Consider the following 27,693-nt stretch of genomic DNA (forward strand, 5'->3'; position numbering starts at 1 on the left):
TCTCATGTCTGCAGCTATCCTATTTTCTCTCGTGTCACTCAAGCGAACTGCCTTGCAGCTTGCCTGCACTGAGGTCGGAGCGGAGCTGCAGGAGCCTGGGGACCCTGCTGGGGGCTGACATGCCAGGCACCCGCTCGGCCCGCAGGAGCTGCGGGTACAGATGCGAGCAGAGCTCCCCGGCACTGCCGGGAGCCAGGCTGGCTTTTGCCTGAACGAGTACTGGGGGATGGGGCACTCATTCAGAGCCACAGCCAACTCCTTAAAATACCGAATGTGTGCAGAAGATGGAAATTGGCAGTGTTACAAACTCAGAAGGCATGGGATGAACACCTGACATAGTGACGAGGGCCTCACCCCCCTTTCTGACCAGCTACCCCAAACACAGCGAGCCCCCCGAACAGTTTAACTGTAGCCCCAGCCCTTATTCATTAGAGTTATTTTGATGTGCTGTGATGAACGGGGGAGATCACTATATATAAAAAGAGTTCAATAAGCAGCATGGAACAGTGCTCATGTGTTCGTTTACAGGTTTACTCTGTCCTTACTAGATTGGTAGTTTCCAGCCTGGAGTCATGACAGTTTGGTTGGCACTCAAATTTTGCCCTCCTTTTCCCCATGTCTGTCACTGAAGCCATCGTTTTCAACCAGGTATTTTTGAGTTTTACCTTTATTTTAGTTGCCAGTGTCTTTAAGAGCTTAACCCTGTTCCTCTTACCTCCACCTCTGCAGGTGCTTCTGGAAAGCCAGGAGGAGACTTTTACCTCCCGTGCTTGTTGCCAGCATGATTCTGTGGTTTCCCAGCTGTGGTGAGGAACTGAGGTATGCTGAGCAATACTGATGCTGTCCTGGCATAACAGCAGGTATGTAAATACATGGTACTTCAATGCCACAAAGATTTTGGAAGGTAGAACAAGGAATGAGGGAAGAGTCTATTATTTTCTTTAGAAACAGCCTTCATACTCTGCGTTCCCTTGACACCTGCCTCTCACAACACCCCTGTGTTGCAAAGTGCACTTCTTCCCCTGCAGAGGCTCTGCTTCTTTTGGAAAGGCTTCCAAAAGGATAACAGCAACATTGAAATCCCACTTGGCCTGCTTGTTTTTTTGCCAGCCCTACTCAATTGCCCTGCAAAAACAGAGAGGAATATTTTCCTTGCTTTCAAGAGTAAAGTCCTCAATTATCATGTCACAAAAGGAAACAGGCTGTTTGGTAGCTAAGTAAAAATGCTGACTTTAAACCTGAGATAAGGTTCTATCATTTACACTAATGAGCTCACTGGTGGGGAATTTGTAAAATTTTATGATAAAAAGTAGCTGCAGTCAGTATTTGATGGAATTTATTATTTCAGTCTTTTGCTGAAAATACACATAACTACTAATAATTTTCTCATCCAAACCCAGAGAGAAATAAAAATACAGTGAGAATTGTCCCAGTAGAAGTTCAAAGAATTTGTAAGTAATCCATTATTTTAGAGTTATTGCTTAACCACAGGTTGTTCTGAATTCTGCTGGGAAGCATGTAAATACTTTTAACTAGTTGAGTAATGAATTAGTTACTCAGAAGGAGGAGACCTTAATGAAATATTAATATTAGGATTTTAATTGCTGATAACTTGTGGTTAAAGTTAAGCCTCCAGACCTGAAAGTCATCATTGCCATGTCAGATTTTGGTTTCTGGTGGAAAGGCACTCTGGGATTGCCCTGTAATAGTTTCTGTGCCAGGCGTTGTATATTTCCAATGAGTGCAGTGAAAAAGGGGAAGTATCTAATAGCCTTTCTAGCATGTACTGTCAGAGCACTGAGAAACATTAAGGTAATCTTCCATTCGCTGTAGGTTACAAAGAGCTAGACTGTTCTGTTCAGAACCAGAATAGACGTGTCTGGCTGGAGAGAGCAACAGAGCAGCCCTGCTATGATAGTGGTATAAATGGATGAAAGCAAAGGGATGACAGAAAGCAGAGAGGAATAAAGATGTCTTCAGTTGAAGGACTGGAAAACTCCCATGGTTTGGCACCCGTGTGAGACAGGAATGAAATTCCAGCAAGTTTTCTCTCTTCCTCTGATGTTTTTCCAGATATTTTTCCAGCCTACCTGCTGAGCTGGAGGTGTTTAGGATCCACAGTGTCTCTGGTTCAAAGCCTGGAAAAGCTGGCCAGAGCTGCGGTACAGCGCATGGACTTGCTTGCGTGACCACTCGCCACTGTCTGCAGGCAAGAAATAGGTCCTTACAAAATATTCCATGTGCTGGTTGTACCTCTGCAGCCTTGTTTTCTAGCTATGGGTAGCTGGGCTTCTGCAGTGCTGTCTGAGCCGCCTCATCCTCCTAATGGTCATGGGCTTGTCTCATCACTGTGCCAGCAATTTGGGAGGGGGCGCAGGGTTGCATTACAGGCACTAATCCCATAGTAGAAATAGCTGAACAGTAAACGATGAACACAGAGACTTAGGTGTTGAGAAAGTATGTAGTGCATAGGAGAAGGAAGAGCATTTGGAAGAGCTAAGTGGGATGGCTGGTTTGTGGGCAGTTACTGACGGTTTCTAACTCTGTGAGTCCTGCAAGGTACTGGCAATATGGGATAAACAAAGCAAAACAACAAAAAAGATTGGTGTGAGGGACGGAAATGGCTGAGAAGCTGGTCTTGCATGTAAGTGATCACAACTATTATCTTCTCTCAAGCAAAATGTTGCATTTTTCACAAAAATACTGTCAAATCTACAGCTCTTGTTGCACATCTCTGTCTTGATAAGGCTCATATCACTAAGAGATTTGAATTTTGTAGTACATTAAATATTGTGTCTGCTTGTTTCCTTCCTGTCTAGCATCCCTCCATCCTGTACCCATCACTTGGTGCCTAATACAGATGAAGCACTGATGTGTTGTTACTTTTCTGTAAGAAGAGCAGCCACTAGAGGGGAGGATGTACACGGAGAAGTCCCGCTCAGTACCTCTGGTGCAATCAGAGGCTTCCTGGGTAAGTAAAAAAAAAAAAAAAAAAACCACTTCAGAATTTTACCCATCATTTGTAGGCTGCTCTGGTTTATCCTTTCAGGTAAAATATATTGAATGAGATTATTTTTAGTAATGCAGTTTCACTGTTCATCTTGAAACACAGCCAAAGCTAAGGGCCAGGAAAAAAAATCATTGGCTAAATTACACAGAGAAGATTGGATTACCTGTTCAAACACAGCTCTTAATTCTGCATATAAATAGAATCCCCAAATACAAGAGAACTGTAGTAGAAAATAAAGCCAACCAACAGTCCCTAATAACCCCTAATTATTAGGAGTTTCAGTTAACATTTGGACAGCATTGGTCTTAATTCTTTTAAGTCTCAAAAGGCAGCATGACCGAGGTAGCCCCGTTCACAATTACAGCAAGCACACACGCTGTTCCAACCCACGCTGGCTTTAGCTGAGTGTTCTCTGGCTGCTTGGGTTGGGATTTTGCCCTGTTAAAATACAATTACCTATTTGAATAGAGACTAAGTTTCAATGTGAGTTAGTTATTTGTAACAATGCACATGTTTTGACAGAAGTGTATGACAAGGAAAACAGGTCAAGCTCCTGACTTTGGCATCATTGCTCACTTTGGAACTTTTTGTTACTGAAAGAAAACCTGCTAATATCCTATCCAAGCATTAGCTTTCATGCTGTCAGTAAATACAATAGAGATCTAGCTGTAAAGCAGACAGTCTCTCAAGGCAAGACCGAAACCCAACATTACGTTAAAATAAAGAAGACAGAAAAGCTTGACAGCACTGTGGACTTATGGACAATTATGGTTGTATAAACCAGAATGTTTCATAATTGTCTCAAGGATGGTGCTTTCAAATATCTTTGGCATTGAGGTAACATTTTTCCCACTTTTAACATTATCCTATGTAATGTATAAATGGGAGATTAGATGTCAAAGGCTGCAGGCAGCCAATAAAGAGCAGCAGACAACATTACCCATGTTATGTTAATAAACTGTGTTGTTCTTGGAAAACATACAAAACCCAATATCCATGCTGCTGAGTGATCCTTTAGGGTCGGCAGTTTCAGATTCATGTACTGCTGCACTCTCCACTTTGGTTAAGATCATCTAACAGTTTGTCTTTTAACCTTCTGTTTGCAGTTACCCGTATCCATCAAAATTTCTCCTTTCTTAGGCTGAGATTTGCCATGATGGTAACTGCAAAAGGTGTATTTTTATTTCAACATTTTATCACTGTCTCTGTGAACATTTCAAAGCATGTTACAATACAGGGAAAACACCAAGCTTAATTTGTTTGATATTCTCTGGCCAGAAGTAAGATCTGAAAGTAAAAAATCAGAACTATTCCTCTATAGGAAGGAGTGTATGATTAACCTTGGGAAGCAATCTGGTTTAATTTGATCAACTAAAATTAGAGAATGTTTGGATATGAACATTTGCAAATGTCTGCCTGGCGGTTGTTCTCAGGTATGCACCCAGCAAGCACATGCACTCTGTAGGGGTCCATGTTCCCGGCTGGGTTTTACCCTCAGCGTCCCTTCTTTCTCCTACAACCACAAGTGATCACGAGAGAATTCCTTTGGCCTGGTGCTGCTCTGCATGGCCATCTGAAGCAGACCGTCTGTGCCATTTTCCGTCCTTCCTCTGCTTGTACAACCTGTGCTGGCAGCCACGTGGCCCAGCAAGTCTCTGCGGCCTGTCTTATTCCACAGGGTGTGGAATGAGAGATCACCTCTGCTGGGTGGGACCCTAACAGTTCATCTGCTCCTGCTGTGTACTCTTTCACCGAACTCAGTCTGCTCTTTGAGATACCTTAATTGCTTGCTGTGGAAGCTGAAGGTGACACCGTAAGCAAATCTCCATAAACACATGCAAATCTCTCTTACAACAGAAAATGAGATGGTTGTAGATAGTGCGCAGTATGGATCAGCAAGGGCTGTTTTGCTCTAAATCTCATTTTCACACATCTTCAGACTTTGTACAGAATCCCAGTAGATGCTTGGAAAGAGGAGTATCTTAAGTTTATATGGCCATATATGAATCCCTGAATTGCTTTTTGATGTTTATCCTTCATAAACTAATATAGCAGCGAACAAACTGCATTTCATATAAGTTATCTAGTTACGGGCCAGACCTTGTATTTTGTACTCAGGAAGTATTAAATCAAAAGGCAAGCAGTCTGTGAAAGGGTGGTTTTCTACACAACTAGCTAAACTCTTGATAAATTATTCTCTTGAAGGGAAAAACAAAAAAAAGGCTCCTAGTAGATTTTTCTGTACTTGTTTTCAGAAAAGCTTATGCTTGCCCCCCTTAGAAGCTTTTTTCATAAATGGAGCTAAAGTTAAATGCCTAGTCAGATTGAGTTTCCAGTGGTGCTTTCCTTTAAACAGGATTAAGGCTCACTGACAATGTAACGCAGGGTAGGTAATGCTGTTGCTCATGATTTAAACTGCTTTGTGGCTAAATTGTGTTTTAGTTTCTAGAGATCTAGATCTAGTTCAGTACCTCTTAGATTTAAATTTGCTTCTGTAGGGTAAAAACCAGTTTATTTTGGTCTTTCTGTATTTTTTCTGGATTGAGACAAGCAACCCTCTCATTGTCTGAGCAGGACAGTAACTGGTTCTAAAGCGGTTCTTCAGAGATTCCTGGGTTCTTCAGGGTCATTCCATTGTTTTGTTTTGTTTTGATTCCTCCAGATTATCTCCAAATTGGTGCTTTTCTTTAAGCATGTGTGAAACATTCATGTTTCAGACTGTGCTCAAACAGTCAACAGACTGTGCTCAAACTGTCAACAACTAGGTCAGGGCTAGGTACCATGAGGTAGACAGTTCACACATTTTCTCCATACCCATAGAAGTACTTCTGAAAAACAAACCAAAAAGGGTTCTGCTTGAGAAATACCTTAGTTTCGGTCCAATACCTACAGCATCTATTATAGTTTATTAATACCTGGACACGGCTGCCATTGTATCTGAACATCAATTGCCCTACTGTATCGCAGTGACATTGATTAACAAGGCAGTTTGTAATTAGATGGAGTAATGTAATTCCTGGCCCTCTGTAAACATCTGGATTTGCAAATCTGCACTCCTAGCTTGGGAGCTCTCTGCCACACATCACTAATTAAGCCATGTTTTTATATATCAGTACATACATCCTCCTGCTGAGCATCTTTTCTTTGTTCCCAGTACGAGTCAGAGCCTGTTGTCAATACAGAGAAAATCAACATAACTGCCTAGCGCAGCGTGTGACATTTAATGAAAATGAAGTAATGTCTAATTTGCATGGCTGGCGTTACTTTATTAGAGCAAGGACTGCCGAAGCTGGGTGCTGCAGCACCAGTCAAGTGTGCAAGACTGATAGTCCGTGGGAACGGCGGGGTCTCGCCTGGGGCCCTCCGCATCCCCTCCTTCCCTGTCTGCCCACCTCCTCTTTGCAGAAGAGGGCTTCTGGTAAAAGGGACAGATTCGTTCGTTTTTCCAGGTCCCTCGGTTCTTGTTCTTTGTGTTATCTCCATCCTTCAGAGCCTGGGGAGCTGGCGGGATGGCTGGAGAATAAAAGCCCACCTTGCCTCCCCCCCAGAGGGGTCCCCACAAAAACACCAAGCCGCTTTTGATTTGGTTTAACCTCATGAGTGCCTCTTAGAAACGCTCAGAAATAACAACTTCATTTAACTGCACTTGTTGATTCAGACTTCGGCCCTCGGTCAGGCCAGGCAGCGCTGGCACCTCCCGGCCCCAGCCCGGCACCTTGCGGGGGGCACCGCACCCTCCTGGCGCCTGTGCGTGGCTACAGCCCCCCGCCCCTCGCCCTTTGCTGCTTCCCAGGAGGGCTTTTGCCTCTCTGCCGTTAGCTCCCCACCTTCCTGGCCATTTCCCTTGCCCTACACGTCTTTTCCCCCTGCCCTACAGCGCCAGCCCGCCGGACCTTCGGCGCTCCCCACCTGCTCTGAGCCCTGGTGCGCGCTGAGCGAAGCGGGGCAGAAACCGCGGCTGGGAGGGTTTGGGAGGCACAAAGAAAGGCGATGGGAGCTGCCCGCTGAAACAAGCTCCAAACCGAACCAAAAACTTCAACCAAAGCTTTATCAAAGTTCGTTCCGCTTCGCACTCGGAGCCCGGTTTCGAGCGGCGCTGAACTTCCCAGAGGGGTCGCTGCCAAGCCCACCTCAGCCGTTCAGCCCCGACCCCGGTCCCACCGCGGCCGCCGCAGCCCCCGTGCCGCCCGCAGGGCTCCGCCGCTCCTCCCGCAGCCCCAGGCGGGGATTTTGCCCCGGGGCGGCGCCCACCGCGCCCGGCCGAGGCGGAGGCGCTGGGGGGGGGCAGGACGCGGAGCCCCGCACCGTGAGCGCGGCAGCGGGGTCCCGTCCCCCCCCCCCGGCACCGGGGCCACCCTGCGCCCAGCGGGGGGCCCGCCCGCCGCTTCCCAGCCCTCCCCGGCCGCCCCGGCTCCTACCTGCGCGGTGCTGCGGCGCGCTCCGGGCACCTGCTGCCGAGCCGAGCCCCGGCGGGCGGCGGGCGGGCCGGGCGGGCCGGGCGGACCGCGCGGCCATTGGCGGCGGCGGCGGGCGGCGGGCGCCGGTTGGGCCCGGGCGCGGCGGGGGCGGGCGCGGGGGCGCTGACGGCAGCGCGGGGCCGGTGCGGAGGCGGGGCCGCGCCCCGCACGGCTTTGTGCTCGCCGCCAGCGCCGCCGCCGCCTCCCCGGGCTCGGCTGGGCTCGGCTGGGCTCGGCGCGGCCCCGCTCCGCTCCGCTGCTATGCGCGCCGTGCCTCCCCGCGGCCGCTTCCCCGCCGGCGGGGCGCGGGCGGCCCCGCTGTGAGCGCGGCGGGGCAGGGGGCGAGCGGAGCGGAGCGGCGCGGAGCGGGGAAGGGAGCGCGGCGCCATGCGGGGCCCGGGGCTGGGGCCGGCGCTGGGGCTGCTGCTGCTGCTGGGCGCGGCGTGGCCGGCGTGCGGGCAGAACGAGACGGAGCCCATCGTGCTGGAGGGGAAGTGCCTCGTGGTGTGCGACTCCAACCCCACGTCCGACCCCACCGGCACGGCGCTCGGCATCTCCGTGCGCTCCGGCAGCGCCAAGGTCGCCTTCTCCGCCATCCGCAGCACCAACCACGAGCCCTCCGAGATGAGCAACCGCACCATGATCATCTACTTCGACCAGGTGGGGCGGCCGGGAGGGGGGGCGGCGGCGAGTGGCCGGGGGGGCCGCCGGGGGCGGCCGCGGGGCTCGACGGCGGCGCTGACGGTGCCCTTCCCTCGCAGGTACTAGTGAACATCGGCAGCAACTTCGACTCGGAGAGGAGCACTTTCATAGCGCCCAGGAAAGGGATTTACAGTTTTAATTTTCACGTGGTGAAAGTCTACAACAGGCAAACCATCCAGGTCAGCCCCGCTCCGCTCCGCGGGACCGGCGGGCGCGGGGGGGGGGGGAGCGGCCCGGGGCGGCGGCGGGGACGGGACCGGCCCCCGGGCATCAGCGGGCTCCCCGCGCAGCCCCCGGCGGCGGCAAGGGGCAGCGGGCACCCCCCGGCCTCTGCGCAGCCCCTGCCGGCGTGGGGTGGCCCGGGCCGGAGGTGGCAGCCCTCCCGAGGTGGTGGCACCCTCCCGAGGTAGCACCGTGCCCGACCTGGTGGCATCCTCCTGGCCAGGACGGGCCCCGCGCTGTCCCCAGCGCCAGGCACACCCCTGGGCAGAGCCCGGGGAAGCGCTGCCCGGCCCCGGCCCCGGCCCCGCACTGCTCCCGGGAGGTCTCACGGGGGCTTGGGGTGCGGGGAGGCGCCTGTGGCACGGCTCCCATGGCGAATGTAGCTCGGCGTGTGCAGGTACCTGTACGCATACACGCCTTTTGTGCGGGGTTCGATGCGTATGCGCCTCTAGGTAGGGATAGGAAACTATCGGCGTGAAGCCAGGTAGCATAACCTAGGCAGGAGATCTGCCTGTGTAGCGATGCACGTTGAAAAGGTGAACGCGGAGCTGCAGCACCGTGCTGCTGTAAGCGGCTTCACACATCCAGATCGGGCAGGTAGTGTATTATTAATGTGGGGTACGCGGCCCTGAGATCATTAGAGTGAGCTGAGCAGAGCTTATTGACTATTGTGGCATATTGTCTTTGCTGCCTAACAAAGGAAAACTACCTCCTGAATACACTTCAAACGCGCTGACTCTGGCGGCTGTGGCTCTGCACCTCACGTCTCTGAGGTTTCGCATAAAGCCATCTTTCAATAAGTATGAGCTCTTTTCATAGCCTGAAAACATACAGGCACCCTATTGAAATCCTTCAAAATAGGATCAATGTCCTGTTTTATATGCACCGGGTGTTTTGATGTGGGTCTGAAACAGCGGTGAAAGCCTTATTCCTTTAGAGTACATACCTTAGCTGGGTTCGGATTGATATTTCATTTTTATGGGGATGGAGTTTCAGCTGTCAAAAGAGGCCCTTTCCTAACTAAGCATTTTACCTGCTAGGCGAGCCCCGGCGGTGTCATTGTCTGACTTTAATTGACAGAGGGCTTTGTTTTATCTTGCTCTTTAGGTGAGTTTGATGCTAAATGGGTGGCCAGTGATTTCTGCCTTTGCAGGGGACCAAGATGTGACCCGAGAAGCTGCTAGCAATGGAGTCCTGATTCAGATGGAGAAAGGAGACAGAGCTTATCTAAAACTGGAGAGAGGCAACTTGATGGGAGGCTGGAAGTATTCGACGTTCTCTGGATTTCTAGTGTTCCCGCTTTAAAGCACTTCTCAACCGAGCAAAGGGAGAACCGCAAGTCAGAGAATCTCTTACAAATTCCCAAGCCGTAGCTGGGTTTAAAGAGCCGTGGACAGCAGACTTTTTACATTCAAATATTAAAGAAGCTAAATCCTGCTTAGGTTTGTGTACATCCGCTTTGAAGAATTACTACTTATTTTTGTTGTGTTGCAGCCAACAGGCGGGAGACACTATAATTGATCAAACCCCCATTTATATTCCTCTCTCTCCTCCCACAAAATTAGTTCCCATCTCTGTGTCACTGGTGTAATCTGCCATCGTTCCCCCATGGTTTCTGCCTCACACAAGTAGACTTTAGATATTTTCATTGTCCTTTACAGCATATTTTGTAGTTTTGTTTTTAAAACATGTTAATCTTGACTCTTTCTCTGAGTTTAACTTTTAAAAAAGCAAAGTATTTTTGAATACGTGGATGCCATGATGGAAGGAAAAATGCAATTCTTGCTGTGTACTGGCTGGCTAAAGGAAAAATTTATACACGAAGAACTATTCACAGCTAAGGCTGACTAGAGTATTTCAATATTTCTATGTAATTCTGAGTGATTGTGAAATTTAAGGCTGCTAAATGTTTTGATGCTTGTTTTGCTCTTGTAAAACGTGGCCCAACTAAATGCCAGGAAGTATATTGAACTTTTACTATTACTCTGTAATATATGTGTGAATATCGAAAATTAATTTTTGCTTTAATTCAATAAAGTTTCAATGGGACTTTTATTTTTCTTAACCAGAAACAAGGTTCCTCACTGCAGGCAGGCGGGGGGCGGCGCGGCGCAGGCAGCGGGGCGGGAGAAGCGCGCAGCCCCCGGGCAGGGCCGGCGGCTCCCCTAGGCTCTGCCGCCCGGCCCCCGGAGCGTTCACCTGTACGATATCCTACAGACCGGATCGCATTTTATACGGCCGTCTAAAACTATCTGACGATGTATACTTCGATGCTCGTATTATTTATTCGCTCGTATTATTTTGTTTACAGCCTTTTCAAGATGTAAATGCTATAATTTTGCAGTACTCAAAGAGATGACTACTTTTATTAAACGGTGCTGACCCGGATTGCGGTTGTATCTAAACTTTGGCGTGAAGCGAAGGGGCTCGGCGGGGCTCGGGGGCAGCCCCGCGCCCGGGCTGCGGCACACCTCGAGGGGGCTTGGCGGCCCCGGCTCCCCGCGAGGAGCCGAGCGAGTGCTCGGGGAGGGGCAGCGAGGCGGGAGCGCTGAGCGCTGGGCCTTGCTCCCGGCTCTGGCCCCGGCCGGGCGGGGAGCGGGGCGGCCAAGGGCTGCGCCGCTTCGCTTCCAGGTGCGACGCCGGAGCCGCTCCGCAGCGGCCGCTGCCCCCTCCGGGGGGGTCGGCGGCTCTGGGACCCCGGCCCCCGGCGGGAGCTGCCCGGGAGCCCCGGCAGCCGCCGGCTTGGAAAGGACGGAGCTCTGCGGGGCGCGGATCGCGGCGGGAGGCGGCTTGTGCTTGGAGTTGGGACCCGCGCACCGGGGCCGGCGTGCGGCTGCCGAGCTCCGCCAGCGCCTGCCCTGCGGCAGCGCCCGGCTCTGCACGGGGCCGCGGGGCTGCTGGTGGTGCCGATGCTCCTCTTCTTGTCCTTTTTTTTTTTTTTTTTTTTTTTCCCCTCCTTCAAGGCGAAGCAAACCAAGCCGCCACCTTCCTCCCGCCGCAACTTTCCCCGGTCGTTACAGCCCGCTCAGCGCGCCGCAGCCGGGCGGGGCCGTGCGAGCCCCACACCGATGGCCGCCGAGCCCCGCGCCGCCGCCGGGCAGCCCCTACCCCGCCCCGCGGCGCTGCCGGCCCCGCCGGGACCCATCTCGGGACCGATCCCGGCCGCGGCCGCCCCGCTGAGCCTCCGACGGGGCGCGCCCGGCCGCCGGCTCCCGGCTGCGCCCGTGGCCGCGGCCCCGGCGTGGAGCTGGGGGCGGCGGGGTCAGGCCCCCGCCCTCACGGGCCGCAGCCGCCATTTTAGGCAGCGGCGTCGGCCGCCGCCTCACGACGGGTTCGGGGCCGGGCGGGAGCGGGTGGGGGCCGGGCGGGGGCTCTGCCTCGCCGAGGGGGCTCCGAGGGGCTCCCGTGGGTGCCGAGGCCTCGGCCCCGTCTCCTCGGGGTGCCGGCGGCCCCGTGCCCCTTCCCTCAGCCGCCCTCCTGCTCGGCCCGCGGCCAGGCACGCGGCCGTGCCTTGGCGTTGAGCCGCGAGCGGCTGTGAGTCCTGACAAGGCTTTAATGTATCTTCAGTCGATGTAAGTAATGTCTGATTGAATTTATCGCTGATTAGAGTTGAGCATCAGTTTACACAACAAGAAATTATGTTTCATTCAGTTCATTAGCATGACTAGTGTTTGGTTTATGAGCATATCACTAATGGTAATGACCAGAGCTGATTGATTTCTAATGTGAATATAATTACACAGATGTAGGGGAATTAAAGAAAAAAAAAATCCGCATTGTTAATTGTTGGTTTTTTAGGGAGCGCGTGTGGGGGCGAGGGGGGTGGAAAGGGAGAAACAAACCAACTCGCTTCCGCGTGAAAAATGTGAACATAAAGATTAATAGCTCCGGCAGGAGACAGCGAGCTGGATCCCGGAGAAGAAGTCAAATGCCGTTAACCCTGGGAATAGTTAATGCACATCCCATATTGCAAAACATAATTTTCCTTCTTCTACCCCCCCAGGTACGGCTGGAAGCTCGATAAGTTCGCTGGGAAGAGGTCGTTCCCGAGGAGCGGCCAGAGGCTGGGCTTCGCGCATGGCCGGGCAGCCAGCTCCCTGCAGCCTGTGCCGGCAGCGGGTGCCGAGTGGGCTCAGCTGCGGGGCAGAGCCGCTGCCGGGCAGAGGGGAGAGCTGCTTCGTCCTCCAGGGTCGGAGAGAGCCGCAGAGCTGCGGGACTGTGGACGGCAGCGCCTGGCAGGGAGCGCCTCGCCTGCCCCGCTGCCCTGATCGTTCCTGGCTGCAGCAGGGTGAAGGTGAGCGAGAGGTAAGAGGAGCGGAGCGGGATGGCGTGGTCCAGCCACCGGGTGGGATTCTGGAGGGGGGAAGGAGGGGATGGTACTCAAGTACAGGGTTAGAGCTGGTCTGAAGCAGCTCCTGCACTTCAGCGCTGTCTCATCAGTGTGCTGTGTCCCCGAGGGTGACCTCTGGGATCATCCGTTCCACTGAAGTGGAAAGGTTATCGGGAGCACAGTGATGAGAGAGTTTTGCTGGAGGTGCTACCAGTGGCGTGTGAGGGATGAGGGGTGCAGGCTCATGTTCCACGGGAACCCGTGGTGTAGAAGTTGGGGGAGTGGGGGCAAGAAGGAGCGGGAGGGAGGCTACTTGCAGAACTGATTTTCCTCTGGCAGGGTCAGAGGGGGAATTATGGGGTATATTATGCCAGCTAGGAGTTGCCAAAAGGCCTGTGTGATTGCTTTCCCACAAAGAAAAGAGGCCTTGAGTTTCTGTGGTGAGAAACGGGCCTCACTGTGGGAGAAGAGGGCTCAGGCAGGACTGGCAGTAATCGGTCACAGCGTCCTTGGGACATTGCTGGTCTCTGTGCCCTCAGCACTAATGCTGGAAACCCAGCATGAACCAGGGGCTGCGTTGCCTGCACTGGGGATATCTGAATTAAATGAATTTCTCCCAACTTCCGTGAGCACCTCCAGGCTTCCATGGATGCAGGGCAATGGAGTGCCCCTGCTTCTAGTGGTCCTGCATCCATAACAGTGTTCACCCTGGTGTTAGCAGCTGCACACATCTGAGTGTGGAGCTCTCCCTTCCTAACCCCCATTGCAACTGTGAGCCTTCCATTGGACAAGTGAGGATGATGATGCTGTTCATCCTGCAGCTTTAGACCTATGTTGAAGCCACAGTAAAGAGCCATTTTAAGTTCTGGCAGTTGAACTGAGTTTCTTACAGTGTGAGATTTCTAACAAGAAGCAGTTGATGTTTTGAACTGCTGAAAAGCCCAGTTTGGGGAATTTTCCTTCAGGAGGGAGTGGTAGTGCTCTCAGAGTACGGTTCTAGCATTGTACAGGCATCTGGACTTGCAGAGAAATTCCCAAGAGTCTCCTGCTTCTTGTGCCAAGATCACTAACAAAAACGAATGGAGTGTCAGGAGTTTTCCCTGAAGACTGCTGCTTCCAGTGCTCTGGTTATCAGCTTATCAGCAGCCTTTTAATTCTCATTCTGCCGTAGCGTAGCAGGTCATACGCATTTTGATCTTAGCCTCATGCTTTCTCTTATGTGCACCCCTGCTGCATTTTGGAGAGTAGTTCTATTTGGGGAAGACTGTGAAACTCTGCTAAGCTATCAGAGGAAAGAAGACCTGAGGAAGAGAAGTGGGAAGAATTTAAGCACAAGAAAGACAGATGTGATTACTTTTCATTAATTAATCTTGTTGTGTACAGTATATTAGAAGACATATCAGTGCATCAACTTCAGTTATATTTCCAGTCTGAAATATTGAAATTTTCTTTGCCAGAGATATCCAGAAATAATCTGCCTTTTTTTTTTTTTTTTTTGGTCTATACAATTTTCATTCAGGGGCTAGAGGATCACAGAAGGACTCCTGCTTTGTTTGCAATTAGTAGTCAGTCAGCTTATAGTGGAAGTGCTTGTTTCATTCTTGCACTTCAGGGTAATAAATTTTAATGTGCTTTTGATATTTTGGGCTTCAGGGTCATTCAAGTCAGGGCCATCCTCCTTGAGCTTCTTCTATACTGGCAGAGTTTCCAAACTTTGTCAGTAGTAAATAACACTTTTTAAAAGGTAAATAGTAGTGAAAATAAACGTAATCCCGAACGCTTTCTGTTAATAATGAAAATAACAAGTAGCTTCATGACTGTTGTTCTCAGTGCTGCTGTCACCAAAGTAATTCTGTATTTCTCTGTTATCAAATAAAAAGGCTGGGTTTAAAAAAAAGTGAGCATGTCATATTGCTCGTTCTAACATCTTTCCTTCAAAATCCCTTGTGAAACACTGCAGACTACCTGATCTGCTGACCCGATTAATAACATTTCCATTGAAAGAACAGGAAAGTATTGTGTTTATTCCCACTTATGTGGTATTGTTCTTTATTTCATAATTCTTAAAATCTGGTCTACACAACTTGAAATTTCATGGGTCAGTTCTCCTTCATACTTTGATTTTCCCCGTAACTTGAGTAATGTGCTAAAATTATTGATTGGCGTGGATCCGTAACTCCCCTCTGAATGTTTGTATCATTTCTTTACCTGGTTTTGTATTTCCCAGCTGTCAGCTGAGCTGAATTTCCTTATGATTCTGTCTGTTGAGGTGTAGGGAAAGAGAAGCTTCTGATCTCTCTCCTTTTAATCTGATTTTATTGTTCCTTTGCTGTCTCCTTTCTGGGTGATTAATCTCACTATTTTAGCCTTCGAAGAGCCTTTCCAAGGGCTTGATTGTTCTTAGAACCCGGAGGACTGCAGCCCCTAGTTTTAAAACACCTCCTTGGAAATGGCACGACCAGTTCTATCCAGAATAGCAAGGTGATGCTCAGCAGTTATTATATACATAATAATTCAGGTAGCTGTGTAGTTTGTCATGTGGCCAACATTTTGCAGTGATGAATTGAGCAGAGATCTTTACTGAATTTCCTGCAATATTCCCAGGTCCCTATCGTGGCTTGATTAAGCTAATTGAGAGCCCAGCAAGTAATTCGGCACCATTAATATGCACAAACTTACCAACTTCGCATTTAGCTTATCATGGATGTGAAAAATTGCACAGCTCTGATCAGAATTAAGTTATTTGCCCACACTGGGCTAAGACATCAGCGAGTCTTGAAGTGCTGGTTTAGTGCAGTATTTTTGGTCTGTGAAAGTCGTAGTTATTTTCCTAATGGAGGTAGTGGAAAGACTTTGTTGACTAGAAGGGGCTTTGGAATGGATATGTGGAGAGAAAATCAGCTTCTTTCTCTAAGTGGAGGAGGAGGATCTTTCATTATTAAAGCAGAGGTGCCAGCGCTCAGATTTCAAGGCATAGTTTTAAATTCCAGTGGGTTGTTAAATGAGATTTTTCTGCTGACGAAAATTTGCATAGCTGTATTGCAGTGCAAATTCTTGCAACTTATTTCACCCGTGGGACACTGTGGCAGAAACCAGGAAATAGTGTTGTTACAGAAATACCTCCCAGTCCTATTACCTCTGCGGTTGCACGCAACTGCTGTATCTGCGCGAGATGAAGATTATGTGGATAACTAGAACTTTGCAAGAAACATATCCATATTCCTGTTCTTCTACTCTATTTTCATTTTGGCTGTGTAATACTAACTGAATTCTTTTGGCCTTGTTTTTGAGATCATATAAAATATCTGGATAACTGGGGGGCATCCCAGTGGCAAAGGCATGGTGTAAGAATGTCGTTGTCCAGAAGTCAAGATGTCTAAGATAGGTTTGTGAAGATAAGTGGAGTGCCATAGGGTCAGGGCTGTCTGGTGTTACCTGGTGATGGTCATGTTAAGTTGCATCAGTATAGAGTTCCAGTGGCCTCGCCTGTTCTAGTCCTGTAACAAACTTGCCCTACTTAAAATATTTGTAAGCATTTATTGAGGATGCAGAAAAGGAAGAACAGTTAAAAGCATTGAAACGTAAATGTCAAGTAAAGTATTTGCTTGAATAACATCCCTTATTATTTTTTCTTCAAATGGTAGATGGATTTATAAAAGAAACCGTCTCCTCTCTGTCCACTAGCAGTCTTTTAGATGATACTGAAGGTTGGAATATTTGTCCTGGGTGGGGAAAAATGTTGTTGAATTGGTCTGGAGCTGTTTTAAGACAAAACGAGTGAAATGCGTACAAAAATGAGGAGAACACGGTATCAAAGACAGAAACACAAGTTCTGTTTCTTTTCCTTTTCTGTGGATTTTTATGGCTTAGGTTGTCATAGCATAAGGCAGTGTTGGCTCCTCTGAAACCAGGCAAACTGATGTTCAGGTTCTGTAGGCCAGCCAGTCAATACCCACAGGTTTGATCATGACTGCTTTATGGTAATAACAGTGGTAATGCAGCCAAATCCCTTTGGTTATACTTAGCAGCTGGGAAGATAAATGAGTCCTATATAACTACGAATCAACTGCAGAATGATAATTTTAGTTTAATGTTTAAGCATGTTTTTAATGTTCCCCTTATTGCAGTGTGTTTTCAGCAAAGCTGGAAGATGTTGCAAATACAACGTTGGGGTGTTGTTTCTAAATTGATATCATTAAGAGCTGGTCTGATTAGTGCGATTAATGTCAGCATGTTCCAAAGAAGGGGAGGGTTCTGTTTTTCAGGTTGGCTTCCCGTGTATGCTCTTAATTTGAAGTTGTGTGAATACATTTTATATTTTCTGAATACATCTGTCACATCTTACCTTAATGGTGACAGCATATCATACCACGCTGTGTTTCTGTCTTACCGTAGCTACACTGGTGTCTCATGAATACTCCTGCACAAAGGCTGCTGCAGGTAGCGCAGCTGAGTGAGTTCCTGTCTGACTCAGACGCCTCTAGCTCAGGCTTTTACCTCTGCAATTTATGGAAATTTTCCTCCTGCCACATTGTGGCCAGGTTGCAGCTAACCTCATGTCCATTCTCAGGGTGGGAGGAAGAATGCCAGACAACCCTTACTGTGTCTGTGCAGCAGGAAAGCATTTTTGCAAGCCTGAAGAGGAGGGAACTGTTATGTGGTGGGAAGCACTAATTGCTTAGGGGAAAGCAAGGTAAGGTCTGGCCGCAGCTGACCACGCAGAGCGAAGCTTTGAACCCTTTGCCACAGCACTTCTTTGCCTACAACACTGGTAATGTGCTGTTGAAGTACAGTCCTTTAGATGTTGGAACATTTTCTGTGTATGTCTTCTCAAGCTGTTGCTCATCTTCTGTGATCCCTCTACCACTTGTGCAGCTCCTCTTTTTTTTTTTTTTTTTAACTGGTTTAGTCAGTTGCTTCTGGTAAAGCCCCATACTTCAGCCCTGCCAGTCAAGAGAAGGCCGACTTTTCTGTGTTAACTCAGTTTGTCTGCCTCCTTATGTCTACTTCTGTCAGCTCTGAGCTGAACTTTAAACAATTCTTCCCATTAGTACCCCTTCCCAGTTTTCTCCACAGCCTTTATGGGTTGTTCATGCTGTGCTTGTGCTTTTCCTTTTCTAACTTAATCTTACTTAGAAAGAAGAATCCAGTTGATTTGCAGTATTACAATCTGTGCTGGAAGCCAGGAATACGTTAATTCTGACTGCAGTACTGGCTACCCACATCTCGCTGGTTCTTTAGGAAATGATAGATATCAATATATGGAGTTACTTTGTTGAGAGGCCTACAGTTTTGCAAAACACTTAAGAATGTGCTTGATGTGAAAAATCTGTTTATCCAGTTGAAAGCAGCAAGGTGCTTCATGTTATTAAAGTTAAAGCACTTAAGCATAAGTTTATCAACCATGTATACGTTCAGACTGGGTAACAGAAGAGGGTTATTTTCTATTTAAATCAGCAAATAAGTGGCCTTTTAAAAATTGGAACATTCTTTTAGAAGGAATTATGGGCACCAGTCAGCCCATTCGAAGGTGGATCTTGTCTGTGAAGACAAGAACACAGTTGTGGAGCTTAGTTCTGTATTTCCATTTAAGCCCAAGGTGGACGGTGCTTTTCTTTTACTATTATTTAAAAGTGTATTTTTATTGATGCTCATTGGCATGCTGCTGTGCTGTTAAACACAGTACCAGAAACTAATAAAAAACATTGCTCTGGGTTGTAGACTTAGGCAAGAGCTGAGGTGTGGTTTCAGTGTCTGCCTTGCTGAACCAAGGAGATAAATTGTACACGTGTCTTTGGCTGGCATGCTTTGCTTTGTTATCTGTACAGGGTAGGACAATGACTCTTCCCGTTCCCAGTCATGCATGGCATAAGAGCCCAGAAGAATTACCCTAGTGGTAGCTCCTTAAATAAGCATCCAGCCAGGTTCATGACTGAGCATGAAGTTTCTCATGGTTCAGAGTTCAGTGTTACAAGGGAATAAAATACTTCTCACTAAATAATAGTGGGAACACAGTAGGAGGCATTTTGTTGAGGGCATACAAGCTATTGTCCTACCCTTGCCCAGAAAGCAACATACGTCAAACAGAAGATGTCTTCCTTACATTCTAGCTAAATCAATGTTATTTCTTCCAGAATACTGCTGCTTCCATTCCTGGAGATAAAAAAACATAGCTCACTGTCAGATAATTCTTCCTCTTGGGCTTTCTGTACTTGACCAGTGGTTTTTAGTTTTGTTAGAAAAGGAAGACTTTCGTTATCCCCGGAAGATTAAATTGCCTTGCTGGCAAATCTGGTTCATTGAAGAAAGAGAGGAGGAAAAAAGCAGATAGGGAAGAAATAGAAAAGAAAATAATTCCAGGGTATCTTTATAGTCTCCTATTGTTAGGATGTCAATTACTATCATATATCACCTATACCACAAACTTGTCATACCTGATGTTCTTTTTTCTTTTTTTTTTTTTTTTTCCTTCAACTAGGAGGAAATTTCTCAATTATCCATAGGATTTTTTTGTTATTATTATTATTGTTGGTCTCATCTTTAAAATATAGCCGTGATGCTCAGAGATTTAGTTTTTAACACCCAGTTGAGAAGGATGAATATTAAAGGATCATAGTTTTCCTATGCAGTTCTGCATTCCATGGAAATGATTGCAGAAAATAGTGCCCTTTCCCACTTTTTTTATATGGTACTGCTCTGTTTCAAATGCTGTTACCTCACACTACAGAACTGCCAAGAATGCTAGATTAAGCAGTGTATTCCATAACCGTGGGCTCTGATTTAACACTGTAACACCCCTTTTGATGAGTGCAGAGTGTGTTCAGTTACTGTAAACATGGGCTTTCCAAAATGGGCTATAGGAGTAGAAAGAAGGTTAATGAACCAGTTACTGAGGAGAAGAAAAAAAGCTTCTCTAATTGACAAAAAGGTCTGCAGGGAGTCAGCTAGATTGCATGCAGTTGAGGCAAGCAGGCTGTGGTCTGTGATCTTGGACAGTGGTTAGTTATTGATGACTGTATTAGGCGTTCTGATTCTGAGAGACAGCTGCAGTGTGCTTAGCTCTTAGCAGTTGTGGGGTTGGATTTTTTTTTTTTTTTTTTTTTTTTTGCTTCCACCAAAATCAGACCTTCAGGGTACCAAGAATTACGGGAAGCACATAGTCTCAGTACATGTCAACTTGCTAACTCTAGGTACAGATCTTCCCTTTTCTCAGTGATGTGAGAACAAGAGACTGATGTCCCTTGGAGAGCAGGTATTCACCCCAGCCCTGGAAGGACAGGCCAGATCCACCACTACACCCTGGTAGTGCTTGTTTGACCTTCCTAGAGCAGCTCCTGTCCCAGAAGCTCTGCTTTCAAGCTCCAGGATTGACTGTGGCCACAGAAAGTTTGTCAGAAGGGCCACTGGCTCTCTCAGGGAACAGAAGACAGAGGGTAGATAATGAGCAGAGCTGAAAGGTGAGAGGTGTCTTCTAGTTCAGCTCTGTCTTGGTCAAGTTCTTGATCCTTCTTGATCTACCTAGTTCTTAGGTAGAGTCAGTTCTCGTTTTCCTTTCAATTACAGCTCCATCCTACTTTTCTGTCCCTTCCAGCATGGGGAGTTTAATCCTCTCTCAGTTCTATTTCAGTTGTGTTTTTTTTTTTTCTTTGCTTTCATGACTCAGGACTTTTTTTCCTCTTTTCCTTCATGCTATGTCATTTCTTCTGGCTGGAGTGGTGTCCTCCTTTTCTGAAAGGAAACATCAACCCTGCAGGAGGATTAAAGGAGACTTTTAAATAAATTCCTATGGAGCCTCTACCCCTTGTGAAAACTGGAAGAAAATGGCAGTGAGTTTCAATTGTAGCGAGCTTTATTTCTGTACAGTATAATGTAATTCATAATGTTATCAATATCTATAAAAGCATAAAGAAAGGATGGCAGTAGGAGTTACAAAGAGAAAACAAAAAACACAGACATAATAAAATCAGAAGTCTTATTAAACTTCAAAACACTGTAGAAGAGGAGAAAGGATTGGTCAGAACCACAAATCAGAGGCTATTCTGGAAAAAAACAACTCTGTAAAGATACAAAAGTGAAGATGGAAGATGAAGCCCCCTCGAGCCAGCAAAAGAGAAGCTCACCTAAGCCAGTTCTAACTGAATAGTTTAGGAACTGGAGAGAGAGAGAATGCTTGGCAATTTTGGCTTATATTGTGTGCAGAAAGAAAACATAATCACAAACTTTCCTCTGGGTGAAGGGGATCAGAGACGCACTGTCAATTTGACTATATTATTGAGACAGTGTTTAAAAAATAAACAAACAACCCTGCAGCTTTCTCTTCAAAATTCCCCACTGTAACAACAAATAAAAGTAGTCCAAAATTTAAATCTCAAACATCTCAATCAGTCAAAACCTAGACAGAATAAAGCATGATAGATTCTTTAAAGTTAGTAATTGTGTCAGAGGTGAGATCGCAAGATCTCTTCTCCTTTAATGAACGTGATTAAAACCATGGGGCTTCCTTTCCATACCACCTTGAGAAGCAAATAACACAATAGAGAACTGCATCAATAAGGTGTTAGGTGCTCCATTCTTAGTTCACCCTGCATTTTGTACCAACTCCAGCTGCTGGTAGCAGGATAAGGGGCTGGGTAACTTCTGTCCAGTTCTCCGGAGTGGAGACGTGTCTGCCAGCAGTGGGGAGCTTCAACCTGCGGCATGGGCACAATGCCTTGAAGGCTTACAGTTGTTTGCTGAAATAAAAGCAGAACTGAATGAGATTTTTATGAGAGAGCATCAATAAGATAATGACAAGTTATAGCAAGAGCTACACCGCGTTTAGTTTCTTTGTCGTAGGGACGGCTACCATTATTTTGCCCTGAAGACTATTTTCAGGTTATTAGAATCTGCATAACTTTGAGTGAGTTGCTTTTCAAGTTTATTTTATTGAGTCAAATGATAATTTGCATCAGTTCTCATGTGTAGGAATCACTGCTTCATTGCATAATAAATCTGTTTCCTTAAACATTCTGCCTAAGGCCTGTGCAGCGTTATGGATCGTTACATTTGAAATAAGGAGCGCTTCTTCTAGTTAAAAAGACTAAAGAAGTGATGAAGCGGGGGAATCTTTCCTTGCACCTCGTGAGATAAAGGTTGCTGTTTTCATGTTCCCAGTTAACTGAACTGTTTTGACTCAAAGACAGACTCAGGTTGGGAAATGACAAAGAAGCCTTGGACAAAACAGCGGATTTCTGATTTGATTAGTATTTCAGGTTGATACTGATTCAGAGTTGTTACTTCTACTTGGACCTAGCAGTAACTACTTGTTTTCTTTTGCTAGCAAAATACCGGGCACTTAAGACAAATCCATGTTACTGATATTAGGGTATTCAAGACTTTTTCCTCATCAAATAAGCGAATTCTTGGTTTGGCTTTTCAAAACTCAGATGTTTAATTTCTCTTTCAAGTTTTCACAGTGCTATCTTTGTAAGCTAATCCATTTGTAATTTGGTTAATTCCAAATGTTCTTCTGCAGAAACAGGGAAACTGGAGATACGATACCTGTCCCAGGCTAGAGAAGTGAAGAACAAAATCTGTGTATGCTCCCTGGTTGGTCCTGGTGTGTGTCAGGGCTGTGTTGTCAACCCCACAGACCAAAATGTAATTCCCAGCTCGTGTGATACCACCTGCTAATAGGAACTGCTCTTGCAGAATTCTGCTAGCCATAATAAGGTGCACATTGTGTACAAATAAAAACAGCTCAGCTTTATTACCTGGCTTGCATGCCTGGTAATGAATAGAAGGAAGGCTCACTCCTTCACGAACGGCAGAATTTAATATAGTCTCTTCCTGGAGTTGCACCAGTGGGACTAAAAGTTTATCTCAGCATTCCAAGGGCAATAAAAATCTAAATTTAAACTCAGAATGTCTTACTGGGGCAAGAGTACCCAGAGGCTATGTACTCTTCAAACTTTGTTTAGGTCATAACTGCTTATGTAAAGTTAGTTTATACCAGCTAGTTAGTTTTTATGTTTTTGAGCAGTATCTTCATTACGAAGGAGAGACATATCAAGTGGACGGGTTGCACATGAAAGTTCAGCTCTGCTTTCCTACTGCCTGTAATTTAGCTTCTTACTGCTTAGCGCATAGCCATGTGAAGAAATCCCCAGCTCTTAACCTTCATTTTACATATGCCTTTAATTCTCTTCCGATTCATTCCCGTAGTTAGACATCTCAGATATTTGGGGCTTAAGGTTCATATGAAAGGGAGAGGCGGAAAAGATACCGGCTGAAGGCTGGCAGTAGCAGGGAACCTCCTGTTAGCTGGTCACGGACTGGGAAGACTGCGTGGTGAGAGTAACCAGATGCTGGCCAGTGGGCTTTTAGTTTAGAGCTTTGCTGGCCCAGTGGTGGCTTGTTGTCTTTACCAGAGTGTTAAAGGAGGGGATGGGAGGTGGAGAAACTCACTGCCATTTCTGCAGCATGAATATGAGTCAGCCAGGTTGAGGAAACCAACTGGAGGTTTTCATGAGGTCGTATAAAAGATTTGGTAGCCAGGACATCCGTCAAGCACTGTATGAGAGTGTGAATCGCTGCAGCCCGCTAATCGCTAAGACCCTCATGAGCCCTCTTTGTTCTGGAAGGGGTTTGACTGTTCAGTTTAGCCACCAGAAAGGAGAAGTGGACAAAAGGGGTGTGGGAGGGCGTCATTTTGGTGATGAAACCTGAGGGGAAGCAGTATTCTCACCTAGTGCCCCTTGGTAGCCATCTCCCATCTCTGTGTGCAGCTCCCCTGTGCTGGAACACAGCTGTGCTGCCACAAAGCAGGCGGGGGGACATTGAGCAGAGCTGTGTGCCACAAACACTTCCATGAGTGTGGCAAAGCCTCAGCCTGACTTGGAGAACTGAATGTTTTGAGTTCTGTCAGGACAGATTATCAACGTGGGCAGCCGTGGGATGTGAAATGTGCTGGTTGTAGGTATTCCTCCTTTCCCTTCGGCTCAAGGTTATGGGCTTCAGATGTCTTGTGTGGCTCTATTGCTCTCCGGTTGCATATCCTGAGCTTCTTTTGGGTTAGAGAAACAGCTGCTGTTGTGTGTCTGTGGGGAGTGCAGAACAGTGCAGGGGAGATGGAGTGACATTGGGACATCTGGCCAGAAAACTGGCCCTTGTAGCCTCGGAGGGAAGTATCAGAAAGCCTAGTGGTTGCTTTGGGAACGTTTACCTGTGCTGTGCCGACCACTGCGTTCTTTTCTTGGGTAGGCTTTGAAAATGTCGTGTTTCCAGTAACACCATGTGACAATGACTTAGCTCCTTGCTGCTGTACAGAAAAGCTGAAATCAAAACTCTGGTAATGTACTTGAAGGTTTGGCTATGCTTATGTGTATGCTAAATAACTTCCTCTGACTTCGGTGAGAGAACCTGCAAATTTACAAGCATTGGAAATTCTCACAGGTTCTGTGTGACTCTGGGTAATCACTGAAGTTGTTTGTGAACAACACCAGCACATCTGTTTACTCTGTTTGTTCATTCTTTGAAATAGTTGTGCTATGGGGAGCACGCACAGTATCTTTAAGGTATTTGATGTGATGGCAAAGATTAGGAATTACAGTGAATCAGACTAAATTACATAAACATACCTCTTGTTATTCAGAAAAGGTCAAAAAATGTTTCAGTATATTGGAGGAATAATATGCATATGATGTAATCTCCAAAACTGACAGCCTCTGAAACTATGGACGAGTCTCGACACAAAGAAAATAGTTGAAGAGAAATCCTTGCCTTTTATAAATGTCGAGACATATTTACAAATCACCTTATGTAAGTCTCCTGATAAATGTTCACACTTCTTTTTGAAGCTTCCTCTTTTTCTGTCAGCTGCTGCTTTATGTACCATTTGTCAATTTTGTCTGCTTTCCCAACTCTACTTAGATTTCCTTTCATCTTTTGATACCTGCCTCACCATGACTGCTGCATCTTTCTAATTTCCTACACTTTTTGCATTTACTGCCATTCAGCCATTTGCATTGCTAATTTGTTTTTGCAGAGCCACACCAGTGTTTTCATACAGCTGTAGCTGTTTGTTGGTTGGGCGCTGCAGTCCCCACCAGTCAGATTTCCTGTGGTAGGCAGATGTGTAGGATTTCCTCTGATGTCTGTTGTTGTCCAGGCTTCCAACCACCAGGGCCACAGCTGACTCAGCATTCCTGAAAACTGAAATTGCTGTGTGCTTTCATCCTTTCCTTGAGTATCCTGCTTCACACATGCTATATTCAGAGGTTTTTGTTAGTTTTAATATAACATTTTTCCAGGATTGTTTGTCTTCACCACTCTGCCTGTGTAAGACAGCTTTCCAGCAATGAGCAAACGTTGGCTGTTCTCAGGTTCTATTTGTGCATGTGTTGGTAGTAGTTACCACCATGATAGTAAATAAATAAATAAAAATAATAATAATTTATTATTTAGTAGAGCTGTCACTTTTAACTACAGACATGCTAGGCCCTTTTGAACAAAATGTTGTTGGTTTGGATTGTGTTAAGATTGGAAACATCTAGATGTTCGTCCAATCTTTCCCAAATATATTTTGGTGTCTATGAGAAAAAAAAGATTTCTGTTTCTCTTTGTTCTCTCTTTTACGTGCCTTATTTTTACTCCAGCTCTAACTGTAGGAGCTGTAAAAATTACACATTTTCAAAGCAAATGAAACATCAGTTACAGCCATATAAACTTCTCTGCGCCATAGCTCCTTCCTTGAAATTCACTGAAGACACCGCTTCTGGGAGCAAAAAATGTATTTGTTCTTTGTGGCACTTTGTTGTTTGGCTTCTTTGAAAGAGCTGGTTGGGGAGCTGGTTGTTTCTGATGGCAATAGCGGTTGCTGCAATCTCAGTGAAGTATCCAACTGTGGCTTTAAGGTGTATATGTGGCATAAATTGTAGCATGAATAACTTTTCTGTAATACATTAAACTTCACCCATTTGTTTCACAAAGGCGTGTAATTCTATACTGTTTATAGTTGGTATCATGATCAAGTTCTCATCCTTTCTGACTTGCATGACTTGCAATTACTTTTTGAATTTCTTCTTAAATATTTTGTAGCCTTTATACTGCATATTCTTCTCCACTGTTTCACTGATTTATTTTTACTCACAGGACCAACAGTTGCAGCTCCTTATGTTTTCAGATTTACTACAAAAGAGCAAACATTTAGAGCTGTGCCAACACGACTATGTGCATCAGAATGTCTGTTCACGTGTGCAGAGGCCTAGTTAAACACCCTACTAGCCACACGCATGTTTTCCAGTACTACGTAGTGCCTGCTGATCGTATGCAGACAGGGTGCAAAGGTTGATGCTACAAACATGGTCCTCAGGAAGTAAATAGAAAAGATTATTTCTTACTTGCCATTAAAAATCACAGAGCTACTAGAAAAGGAAAAATAATCAGCTTTAGTATCTCTCCCTTTCTCTTAAATAATATTATAATAATTAACTTCTAATATGTAAGTTCTTTATAGGTCATTAGTGGTAAAACTCTGCATATATGTGCCTGTTTCAGAAAACAATTCAGTCCATAATCTCATAATGTTGAATTCTACCTGGCAGGTTTATTTGGACTTAATTTCTTTTTCTTCTAATGCTGTTAGCTTGAGAGTTATGAGCCAGGCATCAGCTGACAGCACCAGGGGAAGGATAGGTATTGGCAATGGCATAAAAGCCAAAGAGGAGAAAAAAGAATAGCTATTGTAGCATTTATCAGTATTCTACTAATAGTCTGCTCAGACACAACTCTGGAATAAAATAGACATTCATACTGCAATTTCTTTCAAAGGTTGAAGCTATTCATCTGCAGGGTTACAAGACAAAAGTCTAAACCTTCCAGATATTATAGCTTTTTTATTGTATTGTTATAATAAGAAAAAACACCTCAGAAACCATTTCCTTAAGTGTAAATATTCCACCTCCAGTCTCTTTGGAGGGAATGTGGATGCAAGCAGCTGACTTTCCTAGAATGCATTTTAACATAGTTGATGATTTTACATGTGAAAAGAAAACCAACTATAGCCAAACATCTTGGACAGGTAATGGAGGCAAGAGGCTTTTCATTTTGGGCTTGATTGACCATTCATTGAAATATACAGAAAGGCCGCTGTTGGTTTCCATATTTTTGTTACCGTCTTTTCAGTGAAGGAGCATGGGTTAGTGTGGGCAACGAGGTAAAGAGATGCTCCGCAAGAACTCAGCCTTTTTCACTGTAGAAGAGACACGAGCACCAGGGTGGGAAAGGAGTCTTCAGTCAAGTCTGAGTTTGGAAACTCGCTGGACATATTTCTGTGTGAAGGTAATGCAATAAGCATCGAGGCCGTTGTAATTCTGATCCTGGGTGGCAGACTTTTGTCCATGGTGTTATTAAAAGAGTTCTCTCCTTTTGTACAAAGTTATTGCTGAGCAGGGAGAAAGAATTTCAGTGGGCAAGTAAAATGTCGTATTTTACAAACTCTATAATGTCCAAAAATACTCTTTAAAATGGGTTATATTTACCCAACAGTTTCCTCAAGAAAAATGAGGAATTCATTCAAAAATGAAGTGCTTTTCATCTACTCAGATATTCAATTCTTATATTTTATTGAGATTGATCATTCTGTTTTGTTTTAAGTTTTAAGATGCGTTGTGAGGATTACAAATGAAGGGACAAACATTTTGAATTGAGAAATGAGCCAGAATTTCTAATTCTGGTCGAGAAAATGAAGTAAAATATTTACTTACGTAGAAAAGCTGTATGTTTTTCCAAATATTTAAACAAATGTGTTTGTTCTTTTGAGAAATCCGGCTTTCTGAAATGAAATGTCACTGAATTTTCAGTTGGAATATTTTATTCTTATAACTGCAGAACAGAGACAGTTAACTGGGATCCTTGATAAAGCCTATTCAGTCAAAATATTAGAACACTGAAGTGGGTTCAGATTACATTAGAAAGTACTTGTCATATTCAAT

The 27,693-nt window shown here is 46.1% G+C and overlaps 1 protein-coding gene and 1 long non-coding RNA gene across 3 annotated transcripts in view; both read left to right on the plus strand.

Moving 5' to 3' along the window:
- Positions 1-7,682: 7,682 nt before the first annotated feature.
- CBLN1 (cerebellin 1 precursor) lies at positions 7,683-10,446 on the plus strand. The gene is made up of 3 exons (XM_027467044.3): positions 7,683-8,127; positions 8,229-8,348; positions 9,499-10,446. Exons 1-3 carry the CDS (start codon positions 7,855-7,857, stop codon positions 9,694-9,696), a joined length of 591 nt encoding a protein of 196 aa, XP_027322845.1. The 5' UTR covers positions 7,683-7,854; the 3' UTR covers positions 9,697-10,446.
- An 891-nt stretch (positions 10,447-11,337) lies between these two features.
- Positions 11,338-27,693, plus strand: part of LOC106020416 (uncharacterized) — a 32,670-nt gene continuing 16,314 nt past the window's right edge. Inside the window, exons 1-2 of one of the 2 annotated variants that reach the window (XR_001195910.5) lie at positions 11,338-11,963; positions 12,395-12,696. This is a non-coding gene — a long non-coding RNA (uncharacterized lncRNA). Of the gene's footprint in view, positions 11,964-12,394; positions 12,697-26,341; positions 27,041-27,693 lie in introns of those variants that run through there. The other variant, XR_002406815.4, reaches the window with a different exon arrangement.

The sequence above is a fragment of the Anas platyrhynchos genome, chromosome 12, assembly GCF_047663525.1.
Source record: "Anas platyrhynchos isolate ZD024472 breed Pekin duck chromosome 12, IASCAAS_PekinDuck_T2T, whole genome shotgun sequence".
NCBI classification, from domain to species: Eukaryota; Metazoa; Chordata; class Aves; order Anseriformes; family Anatidae; genus Anas; species Anas platyrhynchos.